This window comes from Vulpes vulpes, chromosome 6 (assembly GCF_048418805.1).
Source record: "Vulpes vulpes isolate BD-2025 chromosome 6, VulVul3, whole genome shotgun sequence".
NCBI lineage: Eukaryota > Metazoa > Chordata > Mammalia > Carnivora > Canidae > Vulpes > Vulpes vulpes.
The window spans coordinates 59106549-59122692 of NC_132785.1; the positions used below are offsets into that span (position 1 = coordinate 59106549).

General features: G+C 46.3%; 1 protein-coding gene across 16 annotated transcripts in view; it reads left to right on the forward strand.

Moving 5' to 3' along the window:
- Positions 1-15912, forward strand: part of ARHGEF7 (Rho guanine nucleotide exchange factor 7) — a 123501-nt gene extending 107589 nt beyond the window's left edge. For 8 of the 16 annotated variants that reach the window (XM_072761033.1, XM_026008848.2, XM_072761032.1 and 5 more), the window contains 4 exons: positions 1277-1366; positions 12140-12239; positions 12384-12438; positions 13325-15912. In XM_072761033.1, the coding sequence (XP_072617134.1) occupies positions 1277-1366; positions 12140-12239; positions 12384-12438; positions 13325-13447 (368 nt within the window). In that variant the 3' untranslated portion in view covers positions 13448-15912. Of the gene's footprint in view, positions 1-1276; positions 1367-4157; positions 7063-12139; positions 12240-12383; positions 12439-13324 lie in introns of those variants that run through there. The other 8 variants (XM_072761030.1, XM_026008847.2, XM_072761027.1 and 5 more) reach the window with 2 other exon arrangements.
- Positions 15913-16144: the final 232 nt, after the last annotated feature.

Genomic DNA, 16144 nt, shown 5'->3' on the forward strand with positions numbered 1-16144 from the left:
AACATAGGGGTACCTATATCTTTTCAAGTTAATGTTTTTGTTTTCTTTGGGTAAATATCCAGTAGTAGAATTACTGAATCATATGGTATCTTGAAATAAAGTGGGAGATACCATAATTCCAGATTTCAAGTTATGCTACAAAGCTGGTTCTAATTAAAATAGGTACAAAAATATACATACATCAGTGGAACAGAATAGAATGCTGAAATAAACCCATGCTTATATTGTCATTCCAAGACAAAGGAGGAAAGAATATACGATGGGGAAAAGAACAGTCTCTTCAAACAGTGGTGTTGGGAAAACTGGACCACTTTTTTACATCATACACAGAAATCAACTCAAAGTGGGATTATAAAGACCTAAATTTGAGATCTGAAACCATAAAAATCCCAGAAGTCATTGATGTTCTATTTTTTAGTAATGTCTGCCTTGCCTTATATCATATCTTACTATCATAAATTGTTGAGGCTTTATATAGCTTATAAATATTCGAGGTTTCCATACTTTTACATTTTTATTAGAGTAGGTGAGCCTTTTAAAATAAATACCCAAAAGTGATATCTTAGAAAATATAAAAGAATATAGAAAACTTAATAAAACAGAAAAGAGGAATAGTTCAACCATAGGGTCATGTGAAGTATGCTGGGTGTGAGGTTCTGAATCTGGGACTGATATCACTAGATGTTGTTAGTCTGGAAGAGTCTATCCTTCTGCATACCTGTAGTCTGAGCACGAGAAGCCAGTGTCTGGAGTAATCCGTAATTGGGGAGCTCTGGTTTAATACCTTCAAGGTTGAGGTTGTGGTTTTTTTTCATCCTAGATAAATTCTTGAGTGCAGACTGGAGGGTCAGAGGAAATACTCTTTCCAGAGCTTTCCAGGGTTCTACCTGTCTTCATGCTATCAGCTGTGGGTGGCACTGGGGATTGTCAGACTTGGTATTTTTGTTAGGCTGGTGTGTGAAAACCTGATGCTTTGTTTTGTTACTTCTTAGCGAGAATAAACCTCTTATGGTGTTCTTGTGTGAGTTGCTTGTTCCTGGCCCATTCTTCAATTCCAGTTTCTTATGGGCTAGGAAGACTGCTTTTATATATATATTTAGGGTACTAACCTTTTTGCTAGATATGTTGTGCATAAACAGTACTTTAAAAAATAGAACTGCTTTGTAAATATTGGAAAGTCCTTATCTGAGAAGAAAATAGAGAAATTGTTTTTTAGTTTGTGACCTGTTATACATGTCAACTTTTAGCTTGATTGTGGCGTGTCATATCTTGACAGGCACAGCTGCTTTGGAAGAAGACGCACAGATTCTGAAAGTCATTGAAGCTTACTGTACAAGCGCTAAAACGCGGCAAACCCTCAACTCAAGTAAGTTTCACAGTTGGGGATTAGGAACTGTAGTGCCTCACTGGGGTTAGAGTCGCCATCAGGAGAGGCCGGTGCTGGGCCCCAAATGCAACCCGTGGGCATGGCGGAGCAGTCTTCAGTGAGGGACACTTGGCTGGCCAGCCTGGCGTCCTAAGTCACCGCAGAGGGGCTGACCTGCCAGTGAGAGAATGGAATTCTACACACTGTCCAGTTGGGAAACTTTATGTAGGAGATGCTGCCAGAGTTTAAAAGCTTTCTTCTATTTAGAGAAGATGTGCTCAGAAGACAGAAGATTGGTTCAGTTATTTTTAAGCTATTTAAACTATTGGTGTGGTTAGTGGGGTCTTTTTTTCTTAGAATTGTAAAAAATAACCTAGAGCAAGGCTTTTTTAGCCCCCATTCCTCCCCCTCTTTTAAATGATGCATTTAGAAATTTTTGGAAGTAGACCCCAGCTAATTTATTTGGTAGATTGCAGCACCATTGAATTTTCCTTTATCTTTATACATAAAGTCTTACTTAGTAAGAAAATCTTAATCTGTTTTGACGGAAAAAAAGTGGGCTCTTCTTGTTTGCAACCTCCCAGCATTTGAAGATGGGGCAGATGCAGGGGTGTGTGTGGTTTGTTTAGAAGAAAGGGCTGATTTACTCTCTCTTCTCACTGGAGCCAGGGCCATGGGCACCACATGGGGTCCTGCACTGTCATTTCTAGGTGGGCTTTCTTGGGTCTGTTTTTGTTTTGTTCGAGAACTGGATCTCTGTATTCTGGCATAGAAACTTGTTTCTGTTGGATTTTGTGTTTTGGATTCCCTTTCCACCCTGACTTTGGGCACATTGCTGATCACTGCTTCATTCCTACCACCTTTTCTGTGGCGGTTCAAATCTGCATCCTGGCTAGTGTCAAGACTGATTCTGGAAAAAAGGACAGGTGGGAAAGGGAATTTTTACGTGCTTTAGCTTTTGTTAAAGATGGCGACAGCTTAAAAAGGTAGGGCTGACAGGATCGAACTCCAGGCACAGTCTGCAGAGACTTCTCTGTGGCCATATTTTAAATGTCCGATCTGCGCCATTGAAATTCTTGTTTATACTTGATACTTGCCCTGGTGAGAATGCTTATTCATAGTAACTGGTCAGCAGAATGGGGGAGACCTAGAAAGGCTTGAAGGTTGGGTATACGTAAAGCCAAACAATCATTTGTAAATACAGCCTATTTTGTCTTTTGAGATCCTGGTTTTCTTAGATTTGATAAGAAATGTGTTTTAAGTAGTAGGCTATGTAAAACGTGGCCATAGTGTTTGGGTTTTGAGGTTGAGATTTTAAAGAATTCTCTCAACTTGAATTACTTAAAATTTTAACCTGGTTGTGTCAGGTAAACAGACCGGGTAACATGAACTTTGTATGTATGTCCGTGAGAGTCTCATTTGTTCATCTGGGAGACCGTGACCCATGCCTGTGGCCTCGTTGCTCTGGCTGCCTGGAAGTGATGGCCTGTAGATTGTGTACGTTATTTGTTCTCTGTATTACGTGTTTCCATTTCTCCTGTGTAAGAAGAGCATTGCATGATATGTGGATTTTTGTTTTCAGCTGATAGTCTGGGGCCTTGTGTATAATCCCAGGTGACTGTAACTCAAGGAGTCTTGGGACCAGATAGGATGAGGGGAAAATGATCTTTGATGCTGGAAAGGTAGTGTGGGGTTACAATGGAGGTAGCTCTTTTCATATTAAATGCTTAGTAAAAACAGGATAATACACTTGACCTTAAAATTCACCTCCTGTCAGCATATGTTTGGATGCCAAGATGTTACAAGCCAGACATCTTTGGTATCAATTTCTGTCTCAAGAAGTAGTGATCTTCATAGAGACCAGGGATTTAATTGGAGGAATCCAAACTGGCCCACTTCTGCTTGTTCTGGTTTGGGAATGGAATGAATTTGGAGTGGACGCAGGACTAGGATGGCCAGCGGTTGCCGTGGTATGCATTGTGCGTCACGCAGTGTCCCTGCATGCCTCCCTCGCGGCTGCCTGGCCAACACCCTTGCTCCCTGTGGCTGACTCCTCTCGGGCTGCTTTCTCTTCTCCTGTCTGTGCCAATTGTCCTGTCGCCCTCCTGTGAACTCAGTGGCTCTTGGCTTATCGTGTCTCTTGTCCTGCTGGTAAAAGGGTCTGCATCAGGGCTGGGAATGTGGGAACAGGCATCCCACTTTTTCTGTTGCCCTGGCTGAGCTCTGGGGAGCACTGCACTCTGAGTGTGGTGCAGCTGCAAGGGGGGGGCCCCTTTCTCCGCTCTGAAATGTTTACGGTGCTGGTGGTTTAGATAAGGTAAGTTTAGACCCCACCATTAAGATAACTTCTGGGGACTTAGAGACTGGCAACGGGAGAGCTTCCTCTGGGACTCTCCTGCTTCCATACGTCCATATAAAGAACACTTTCTACTGAAATGCATAAATGGCTCCTTTTACAAATGTCCTAAACGAGACTACTGGTTCATAGAGTGGAATAGAATCACTTGTGAAATGTTTATAGAAGTATCCGTGAACATGGGCTTATGTAAGGGACAGTTTGGGAACAATATTGTGACTGCAGTTTATTGAAATCCAGTTTTATTCTGCGGGTTGTGCTATTAAAACCCACCGTAAATAAGGAGAAATGAACATTGTTGCCAGTTTTTAACAATATTTTCTCTCTTCCTTCTCTTCCCATCACCTTTTGCTTTTGTTTCCATGTTTTTGGTTGTGGCTCTTCCTGTCCGTCCCCTCCCACCTCTGCCTGTCACTCCATCCGTCCCCGTCGTAGCATGGCAAGGCACTGACCTGATGCATAATCACGTCTTGGCCGACGACGACCAATCAAGTCTAGACTCCTTGGGTCGTCGCAGTAGCCTGTCCCGTCTGGAGCCTTCAGACCTCTCGGAAGACTCTGACTATGACAGTATATGGACAGCCCATAGTTACAGAATGGGTTCTACATCTCGTAAGAGCTGTTGCTCATATATCTCTCACCAGAACTAATGCACTTCTGAGCTTTTCTTAACAAATGCTTGTTGTATCGCAGCCTGCTTTTCTTAGATGTTTTCTTGCTGTTCCTTGTCTTTTATGTGATATTTTAACAACTTTTGAGAGCGTTGCTGATACTTCCCGTTGTACTTTGTGGAGGCCCACTGGCCAGTTCTACAGTCCATGCGAGCTGCCGCGGTGGAAGGAGACGGTGCGCTCGTGGGGCCGCGCCCCAGGGTCCTTTCCTATGTGGGTGGCGGTGGCTCTCCAGCTCTGGGTTCCCGTTCTCACTGTAGCACCCATCTCATTTCTTTTTGGATACAGCTGTGTGAACACTTTTATATTTTATACTGAGACATATAGGTTTGTGATTTAAGTGCCAGCACCATGGAGGAGACTGGCCTGATTAGGGATCTAAATGTTGTATGTTCAGTGGACCCACTGATGACTGAGTTGAAGACAGGGGCAAAGGAAACATGCTATAGAAGGACAGAGTCCAGTTCAGACAGCTGTGCTCTGAGGGCTCCTCAGGGTGCTTTGTAGCCATGGAGAGCCGTGTGTGGGTGTGGCTAGCATGGGCTCTGGGCCATGGCAGGAGAATCTGCTCTCATCAGGGTGTCACAGACAGCCAACCCATCTCCCCATTTGCCCATGGGGTGGGGGTTCTCTGAGGGCCTCGTTACTGTCAGAGCTCAGACCCTTCCCCACAGCATCATACCAAACACTCCTTATTTGGAGCAATTGCTCTTCAATGGTGCTTAGCACGCCCGTACCACTCCACTGAAGATTCGGTCCAAACTTGGAAGCACTCAGCCTCTGAAGGTGTACATGAGACTCTGTTCAGAGCCAGGTGAGTGCTTGGCTTCAGTCCCAGCCTGGCTGCGCCCCGACATCCCTGTCACGCTGCCTGTGATGGACACATGGTTTGTTTTCAGCAGCTTGCTGCAGTGAAACTCTGTTTACAGCAACCCATCATATGTAACCCTCATTCCTCATTGTCACGGGAACACCTGAGTCCATTGAAGACCTCAGTTACTATATAACTCACTTAATAAAATCTCAGATGGAGAGGGGTGCCCCCACATCCCTGGAATTTGTTGTAAGGAGATTTCACTGGCCTCACTCAGATGAATTTCTGCTTCAGAAAGAACTGAATGTGACCTGTTACATTCAGTTGTAGCACCCAGACCCACATCTAGTCATTGTCTCTCATGCATGCTGCACTTGGTGTGAAAATGGAAACTCGAGGTTGTTAAGTATTCGTTGAAACCAGCTTCAGAAAACAAGATGCCATAATAAAGTGGGAATAACCTGTTTCCCTCTCCCCAGAGTGGCTGGGGTCCCCCCACCCCTAAACCCACGTATTCGGTGTCTGATTCTGTTTGCACACAGATGACTGAGCTGTGCCCCATGCCCTTGTTGGCTGGGCATTGGGTCCTGTTGCTCACATTCCCAGAGGAGCTGGTGGACCCTGGCAGTGGTATAGTGCTTAGAGTCAGATGGCTTGAGTACTGCGTGCGGTGAGATATTGAGGGAACCAGTATTCCAAATACTTCTGTGCCCAAGTATCTATTGAGCCACTCATGCCATCTGGAGATTTCATATTTTTATATCAATTAGTATAAATAAGAAAGTTGAGTAGTATCTTATTAAAATTAGAGCCCAGTATTAACCCACGGTAGAGATGGGATTTATAGGTGTTCAGCCAAATAATAAATGGAATTTTGGGAGAAATAGGGCTATGAAGTTCACGCACTGAACTGAGAAGCAGTTGTTTGATTTTTGTATCCGTACAGTAGTCACCTTTTCTGGCACTGATAATACAAAGTCTTTTTGTTTGCTTTGAGGCTCTTATTTGTGCGTTGGCTTAGACGCCTTTTACCATGCCTCAGTGAGCCCGTGTTGTGCGCAGCACATGCCCCCCAGCATTAAGGTACACAGTTGCCGTACAGGGATATTTCTTTATTGCCAAGTGTCGTCTGGATTGTCTTCCTGAGACCTTTCATTTTCTCTACACCAAGGTTTGACATGATTCCATCAGTCCTTTGGTACCAGTGAAAGCCACGTGGGCAGTGATTTTGCCGATGCTGGGATCACTGCATAAATGACACCCTGACTTCTGGTTGTTGGGGCTTGTTTTGAATGTCTGGCACCATTAGCTCTTGTGACCTGGTTGGAAGTGTTAGTGCCATGGGCCTTATCGCGGTCCCTCGGTGGCAGTGGCGGCGTGGCACCCCGAGGGCTGGGGCATGCCCAGGTGGAGTCTGGTTGGGGCAGCTCTGTCCTGGCCACATGCACAGTTAGTGTGGTAGTGTGTGGGTGCAGACCCTGGACCCAGAAGTGGGTGGGAGCCATCCTGGGCCTTCGTGGGGGCCTGCGTGGTATGGACATTGAATTGATGCTTGCCACAGTATATAAGCTATACTATGTGTTTTGCGTAAAATTGCCAAAACACAGTAATGTGTATATAGTGGTATAAGACCTTGAAAAAAATCTATTTATTGTGCTTTTTCTCTGTGAATGGGAAAGCCATTTTTAGTGGGTGACTGCCATTTGAAGACTCAGTTGGATGTATACCTGAATGTTGCATTGTATTGTACAGTATGCATATTGTCTGTGGTTGCATATGGCAATGAAGTGTTTGTTTTATAAAAAAAAAAAAAGACATCTGTTATGTACAGTTGAAATAAATTTTGCATTTGCTAGCCTGTGGCTTTTAATATTTGTTACTGGGGGACGGGGGAGTAGCATAGCTTGCAACTGAATATGATTTGGCTGTTCTCCTGTACATTGTCTTCCAGAGGAAGGCCAGGCAACGGGACACTTTCTATCTGGTTTGATAGAGAAATGTGCACTTTCTTAGACTAAATATGTTCTAGACAATACAGGGTCACTCCTGACACGCCTTTATTTCCTTTTTTTTTTTTTTTTTGGAAGAAGTTTTCAGTCACCAGAAGGTTTGTGTTCAGAAAGAAGCACTTTTGGTTCTTTGTGCATAAATTGGGGGGGGGGGGGCAACTTCAATAGTTGTGGGTTGTTTTTTTTTTTTTTAAAGAATAAGATCAGTCTTTGAGTGCATGCCCAGCTGGCTAAGAAGCAAAAAGGAGTGTCAACGTGGGGCTGGGGCAGGGTGCAGGCAGTAAACACATGCAAATTAAATTGTTCCCTAAAGAGATTCCTCACATTTTCCTAAGGAAAAAAAATCAGAATCCTGTGATAGCCATAAATAACAAAGGACCTTTGGTAAATAATTTCTGAAAGTTGTAATATTTTCCCTTCAGGCTGAAAGTTCAGTTTCAATTGAGTATAATTAGGTGCAGGTTTTAGAGGGATTATGAATTTAAAGAAATTATGGATTGCTACCACAAATGTACTGGACAGCTGGCCAAATAGGCAGATGATCTTTTCTGACAAACAATGTGTTTAGGTTTTTGAGGCAAGGCGATTCAGTCATATGCACACATGCACACATGCGTGCCCTGGAGTTGATGGAGCTGTGTGTTCTATCAGTGTTTCTGGTCAGGTGGCAGTCTGACCACAGAGAGGTGCCCTGGGCTTTGAGCCTCCTGCTCTGTGCTGCCCAGGCAAGTCCTCTGTGCAATTCAAGCGCTCGCTAGATCCGTGTTTTTTGAAGACCTATGGTGCTCTGAGGGTCTGCAGATGTTTTGGGGGTGGGCAGGACTACAAGTGTCTCCAGTTTGTAGATCACACCTCTGAACCAGCACACTCCCTGGCTCCCCAAGCCACCATCTCCTACCCGGCTCCAGCTGTGTGACCCAGAGCAGCCCCTTCTGGGGGCAGTGTGCAGCTGCCGTGCCGTGTGAGTCTGTGGGCCTCAGTAGCCCGATCCTAGGCATCTGCAGACACCTTCTTGGGGGGGGTCTTCTAGTTGGAGAAATACTGGATTGGTGCTAGGTGTAAATTATAGTTTCATTGTATTCACCCCTGTACTGAACAGCAGCGACAAACCCAACCAGCAGTTGTGCGCAGACAGGGTTGTAGGCTAGTCCAACACTCCTTTTGATCTGTGACATACAAAATGATGCAATGTTGCTGAGATGAGGGTCAGCACTCAGGTGACTTTAGGAAATGCTGAATTAAAGTAGGTGGGTGTTGCTACTGCACACTTCCTGAAAACTGTCAACATGCCACGTGTGTACTGTGGACCTTCCAGAAGTGGCTGTAGCCATCAGCTTTTTCCAGAACAATGTGGTGCAGAACCCCTGTTAGATGGTGGAGGGACAGCAAAGTATCCTCCGAACTGAGAAGACACTTTGAGGGTAGAAAAGGAAGGAGGTGATGCCAAATGTTTCCACAGAGCATTATTCAGGGGGGGGTCCCCCTTACTGATGTTGGGTGGGCTTGTGGGCCAGGTGCTGCATGGCTGCTCTCCAAGAAGTCCAGACCTTTGTCCACAGATCACATAGATCAGTGGGATGAGCAGCAGAGGGCCAAGTGGGGGTGGGGGGAGGACAAGAAACTTTTCTCTCCTGTCAGAACAACTTCAGGAAAGTTCTGGACAGGTGTTCTGGTCAGGGCACATATTCCCTCCCAGGGGCCTGGAGCAGTAGCTCCGAGGCAAGTCATCGTGTGGATGTGAACAAGATGGAATCGGTATTACCAGCCATCGCTCCCCGTTACCTCCTGGAAATGCAGACCTTGAATGTGCTGGAGCCATCATGAACCCATTCGTCTGTGTTGCAGCCCTTAGAGGTTTTTAAATAAAGTGACAGAACATTCTTCGTGAGTTCGGTTGTTTTTCCAAACTTAAATAATTCAGGGAAAACATGGTGTGATCCCTCTAGAATACTTGTTATCTTTGAGATAACGTGATAAATCTACTTTGTAAAATTTGGCTATTTCTGTAAGAACAAACTTATAAACCTCCCTGGAGACTATTCCTTTATTTTGCTGAAAAACCAAGTTTTCTAGAAAAATGTTACATTGAAATTAGGCACATTATTAGCATCCTGTGAATTTCTCTGCAGGCTAGTAAAGTCTACAAGCTGTGGTTTACCAGCTGCCTGGTGCACTGTCAAATCCGTACATACATTTTCTACACCACCTTTCAGGAATTACCAGTTAAGTCAGTACAATTTTGACTGTAACATTCTCAAACTGAAGGTTTTATAGTAAATTCTGGTGTGCTTTCAGTGCCTTTCCAAAAATAACCACCATGTATGTGTGACTCTTACACCAGTTCTCATGGGCTTAGTCCTCTGATGTCACGTTACCTATTGGAGTTTAGGGCTTTTATCTTTGTGACTTTATCTGGTAAAAGATATTGGATGTGATTCTTAAATTCTCAGAGCAGCTCTGCAGAGCGGGTGAGCTCTGTTTTCGAGTCTTGGGCCTCCATACTCCTGCGGGTGGGATGACACCTGCCATCTGATCCATGCATGTCACCTTATGACACAGGTGTCCCTGGTTTCTCTTGATGTTTGAAGCTGGGAGTGCTGGCAGCACCTGATGTGAGCCCAGGAAGCAACAAGTGGTGGACATAGCCAGAGAGAGATGTAAGGAAGCCAGTCTTTCACAGCGCTGCCACATGAACATCTCATCCTGTCGTGTCCTCACATGAATGAGCTAATGAGACGTCGTATTTCCAGCCAAGGGTGACGGACACACAACTGGTGCCTGTTCTGATCTGACCATGATGGAGCAGGTGATGGCGAGGGCGCTTAGTATCTGGCTAAGTTGTCCAATGACCTCTCTTCACAGCAAAGTCGCCAAAGCCATTGTTTGCTACATGTCTATGCACATGTGAATTCTTATGAATCCCTCTGTTTTTCTGGGCAAAATAGCTCATGAACTAAGCCTTCAGATGAAAACGGAGGGAACGTTGCATGTCTTGGAAGCACGGGATGTTCTATGGCCTTCAGAATTTTTACCTCGGCTTGTCCCGCTGAGCTTTCTCTTATTTGTCTCACATACCAGTTTCCTTCCTGAGCAGTATTTTCCAGTGTGGCCCAGAAGCCCCGGAAGGGCCTAGAAGACAACGTGCCTGCAATCCGTCACAGAGCCGTGGCATGTGGAATAGGTGATCCTCCAGGAGGCAGTTGTTAGCAGTGATGTCTTTAAAAACGTGTTCCCCTGAGGATGTTTCACTCTGTCTGAAGAGTAATTCCTTTTGTGGATGGGTGACTGTGATAGGGTGGGTGGGTAGGGCAGCCCCATAGTGAGGGGTACAACAGAGCGATGCCTCCCTGTCCCTGGCAGTGATGGGTGTGAACAGAGGAGCATCAGTGGACAGTCCTGTTTGAAACCATGCCGATGCACCCCCATACCCCAGCCTGTCGTGACGAAGTCCCAAGTGCTCCATCTGACCATAGTCCTGAAGTTACAATGCACCGAGGGGGCCCTTCCTTCCTTGCTATAGAAACGTGTGTGTGCTGGAGCTCATGCCATATGGCATACAGCGGTACTTGCCCAGAGTTTAATCTTCTCATGCTTGGATGACAGGAGGAGGTCAGCAGCCTAGCTTCATTTGGTTCCTGCCATTACGTTTCATGGTGTGCTTGGATTTGACACCCTTCCCTGGCTGTGTGATGGAACGGAGCAGGTCTCGCAGACGTCCAGATGGTACCGGGGGAATCTAGGCCAAGGCCCTGTGGCCGGCACACTCCAGTGCTCTTCCCTGTGGCGTGCTGCTTGTGAGCCCCGTGGCTGGCAGGCTCTGATGGTAATTGCTAGTCCTGGTCAGAGGAGTGTGAGCTGATACAAGGATGCTAAAACATCTTTAAATCCTTGTATCTTTAAGACGGTGTTCTAGTGAACGTCTCTTGTGATGTGAGGAGGCACAGCCATCTTACCGTTTGGCAAGCCGGGAGACCAGCGAATTGTATCGGCATCTCCGTAATCAGTTAGCAGCTATCAGACAGCAAGTGTGTTTGCTTAATGGAGAAATGTTTGTCAAAATACCACTTGTGGGTGTTTGTATCCTGGGGGGTGCGTTCCTCCCTCAAACCAAACATTTATATTTCTCAATAAATGTTCTAGTGCTGTATAACAACCTTTAAGAAAGTACTACCTCAAATTTTCTTTCTTGTATCCTTCAAAAAGACTTGAATCTCCTTTCTTCCCTGTGAGATACTTGGGTTTCCTGATTTCTCAAAGACTTGTCCCACAGCGCAGGCTTCCTGGGATAGGGCCCCCACGCAGGTGCTTCCTCGGTGTTGCCTGTGGTTTACCGCCTTCCATTTGGAAAAATGTGTATGTTCCAGGAAATGTCAAATTAGGTTTTCATGAAAGAATAAATCTTTTTCTAAACCACGTGCCTCAGTGTTTATTTTTATCTTGTTCTAGAGTTCAGTATTCGCCAGCAATTTAACATTTATGAGCACTCTGTGCCCATCTGACCTACCTTCCTAACGTGCCCGGAATAAGATGCCTCAAACTTTGGCTGGTTTCAGTGTTCCTCCCAATGTTTTTTGGTATTTATTCCAAAACATCCAGGGCCCTGGGTTCAGGACCTTGCTACCTGTGGAAGATTTCAGGATTTAAAAGCTCCATGATCCCGATTCAGGAACCGAAGCTTAATAAATCGCCAAAAGGCTGGTGCTTCCTTGCATCTAGATGCTTTAGGCATGAGGAAGACTGAGTTCTCTAGGCAGAAGTGGAGAAAATTGGTAAAAGCTGTCTTTCCATGTTGTATCTTGTAGAGTTTTGTAACGCACGGTCCCTGGGATTTAATAGTAACTTTTAAGTTGTGTTGTCAAGTCAGATTTTCAGTTCTGCCAGTGCATTCACCTGTGGGTTTGTGTGTTTGTTTTAATGACATAGGTTCGCGCAAAGAGTCCGCTCCACAAGTTTTGCTTCCAGAAGAGGAGAAAATGATAGTTGAGGAAACGAAGAGTAACGGTCAGACGGTGATTGAGGAGAAGTAAGCAACCCACCCCCCCACACACACATGTCAGGGTGGGCACTGGCCTTAACTGGGACTTTAGCGTGGAGGGCTTGACATGCCTCCAGCTGGAGCGCTGCTGTGTCTCATCCTAGCTCAGGTGTTCATCATTTTCTGTTTCAGGAGTCTTGTCGACACGGTCTATGCATTAAAGGACGAAGTCCAGGAGTTGAGACAGGTGAGTCATAACCAGCTCTTTAACCCTGTAACTGGGTGGGAGGAAAGCAGCGGATGAAAAGCAAGCCCATTCATCCATATGCACAGTAGCACTGAAGGGACATCCTTCCTCTCAGTTGCAGGCTCACTTTGGTTCCTGGTGAATGGGACAGGTCAGGAGGTACATTTTTAAAGTGACTTGTTCAAACTTTGTACTGTACTGTTGGCATCAAGTCCTCTCAGGTCCCTTTGGAATCGTTATTTAAAACCTCTGAAAATCCTACTGAGATTCTCTTTGTGACACTTGCTGATGTAACACATGGTCCTTGTTCTTAAGAAGTCAGGTGAACTTGGCTAAGCAACTGAGTGTATTTTGCATATTTTGGATAAAGTATGTTACATACCAACTTGTGTCCCTGAGGAGCACATGGTGAGCCTTGCATGCGAGGTGGGGGGGCGGGTTGGGGTGTGGTGCGCTCTGTGCCTGGACACGCACTCGGCCAACCTCTCTGTTTCAACATGGCTTCCAGGTGCCTCTCTTCTGCGTTTGAAGGGACACTCTGCAGTGGGTACGTGTTTGTGCAGGTGAAAATGTGGAAGGAAAGCTCTACTCCTTGCACATCCTTTCAGCTGCCGCTACCATTTTTCTGTAAAGAGATAATAAGATCATTGCATATGTGGAAAGATGTCCGCTGTTCCTTTGGTAAATTTCAGCCATTCCCCTCATCGTGTTATGTGGGAATTCTCTTGTTCCACAGTTAGGGCTGTTCTTCCATCTGTGATTGGTCCTGGCTCCCAGGAGTGTCTGTGTGAAGATGGCAGGTTCCAGCCTAGGATTGCTCCTGGGAAATGGAAGTCCTCTTCTGTGTCCAAGACAGTCAGTCTCCTGTGGTCTGCTTCATTTACAGGATAACAAAAAGATGAAGAAATCTCTGGAGGAGGAGCAGAGAGCCCGCAAAGACCTAGAAAAGCTGGTGAGGAAAGTTCTCAAGAACATGAACGACCCTGCCTGGGATGAGACCAACCTCTGAGGAATGTCGTTGCTTCTTGCTCTGAGACCAGCTAAGAGACCAAGCCGGGAGCCCCATGACCCTAGCCAGGGTGACCTTAAGGACCATGGGGCAAGGCTGGACAAAAGTCATCTTGCTTTCCGGGCATGGAAAAGCTGGAGTTTATCACACAAATAGAAACAGTCACACTGTTCCTGAAGAATATAAACATGAGGTGTGGACCCTGGGGGCTGGACTGCATTATTTTTACGCTGTTAACATCTCAATTACCTCATTTTGCAATAAGTGCAGTGACTACCAAACCTGGTGTTTCTGGCTTTTATTGAGATATATATAAATAATTACATATACATGTTTCTTGTAAATACCCTGTTTTGAATGCACATCCATGATTGTTGTATCTGGGCTGACCCTCTATGCTAGAATTCCTTTCCCACTAACCTTCCTGGTCCCACAAATAGCAAGTTTGGCTCCTTTGCTTTTGGGAAGCAGAGGCGTAAAGGTCCCTGGATGCTTTGCTAGACACCTGCTTTGTAATCTGCCACTGTAGCCCCCGTGTGCTCTAGACTGACCTTCTTTTTGGTATGACCATGTGATCTGACTTACATCTGCAAAGATACTTTAATACCTTCCAAAGCCTTCTGTTGAAGCAGTGTTGCTGTCACCGACATGCAGTGGACCCAAGTGCGGTAGGGACCCTGACTTGAGTGTCAGCCAGCAGTCCCAGGAAGTCCCCTGCACAGCATCGTGTCAACTGCCGGTGTCCACGCTTGTCTGCTTCAGGAGAACAGCGGCTCAATGGTGTGCATTCACTGCCCTGGGGGGGAGAACAGACCTACATGTGTAGGCGGGTTTAATAAGGTGGCAAAATGTACTGTTTGCCTCCCCCACTCCCCACTTCCCCCAAGAGAAAGCTCTTTGAGACCCTGTAAATAACTGTAGTATTTATTACCTATCACTGAGGCCAATGGAGGCCCACCAGGGGTGCTGTGAGCTAACTCAGCAAGGGCCCAGTGCAAGTCATCTGTCAGGCCGCTGTAAACTCTGAGCTGTTTACCATCAGTGTGCAGCAAGCCTTCAGTGCTCACCGGGAAAAAGAACGCTTTCCCTCTTGCAGTGAGAATAAAGCAATATAATTCTGCCTCAAGTAATCAGTTTAAATGTGGGTATATCCCCCCCTGCCTCCCCAATACCTGAATGGCAGCAGGGGCAGGGAGGAAGCCTGCCTGAGCCCAGCTCTGCTGACTTCTCTGGGCTGGGAATCTGGGGACATCAGGGCCCCTGGGCAGGAACCGCAGCCATGGAGCCAGCTCATCCCTCCTTGTAGGCAGGATACCGTGCCCCGGAGCCGAGCTTTCCGCTCCTCTCTTCTGAAGAGGTCAGCTTTGCATTGAGAGACTTTTCCATAGAACAAGTGTTCTGTCTTTAAGACCAAATGGCAGCACTGTGCTTTGCAAACTTTTCAGAAATGCCTATGTGGTACCAGGTGTGACTCGGGCCTTGCAATCTACAGGTCAAGCGACCCTTTAACTGCATGGGGATCGTCTGATGCCTTTGAGCTGGTGGCTTTTGGACTCTTTCTGCTTCTTGGATTCTCACCCAGGTCTAATGCTGTCGGGCAGTGGCTTGAGCTGGGCCCTCCTGGCTATGCCCCCAGCAGGGGTGTGTGTGGCTCAGCCCTGGCCTGCCCTCCTGCAGCCTTTCCAGTAGAATTCTCTGCTTCCTGCACTTGATGTTCTGCTTACTAGTGCTAGGACTAGGCAAGAGAGAGCCTCTTTAGAGGAAGCCCTATTTTACTGTGAGTTTGGTGATGCACAAGCCCTTTGCTGTAGGAAACTCTTCGGAGTGTGCCAAAGTTTGCAGTCTTGGACTCAGGGACAGCCTTCACTCCCCAGTTTCTCCCCTGTCTAATGGGCTGTGTTGCCGGCCACATCCCAGGACAGGTCTCCTACAACCTGCCTTAAGCTGACTGAAGCATTGAGTAAGAAGGTGTTTCCCGCCTGCACCTGCTCTGACAGGGCCATGGGGGTGCTTGTGGGATGCGTTCCCTTGTCTTCCCGCACATCTGGTATCTTAGGAAGCTCTTCAGGGAGCGGAGTCTGAGCACTGTTCTTCCTACCAACATGTCCTGTTGTAAATAGAGCACTCATGTTTGCCTGGCCTTCCCAGGGGCTGGGATTGCTGGTGGTGGGTGGAAGGGGCTCTGTGTACCCCAAGGGCGAGGAGAGAACGCACTTGGCATTTCTGTACGATGTTGGGATGTACAGACTGTCCTTTGTGCTTCTGGGATGTGCCTCTCTGCGCGTATGCCAGGCCCTGGGATGGGGGCACTGCTGATTCTGTGTGCTCTGCCCACTGCCCCCACTTTGCTTCTCTGGGATGCACAGAGATGGGGCCTTGTCATGTAAATGCCACAGACTCTCCTGGTGTTGACTCCTGCTACATTGTCATAATCATTAAACCGATTTTCTTATGTTACAACATCAGTTTCTCTGCTGTGATGTGGGGTTTTTTGGTGCATGTTACCTTTACACTTTCTTTTGACTTAAATTTTTAAATATTTTGGTGCAGATTTTTGATGTTGGAATGAACAACCACGTTTGCCCTTAAAATCTAGGGTTTGGGCATATTTGAAGATAAGTCAGATTAGGAAAAGGAAGGTTGTAGGTAAGAAAGGGGAAGCTGGCACCATGAGGCAGAATAATGACTTTGATGCCG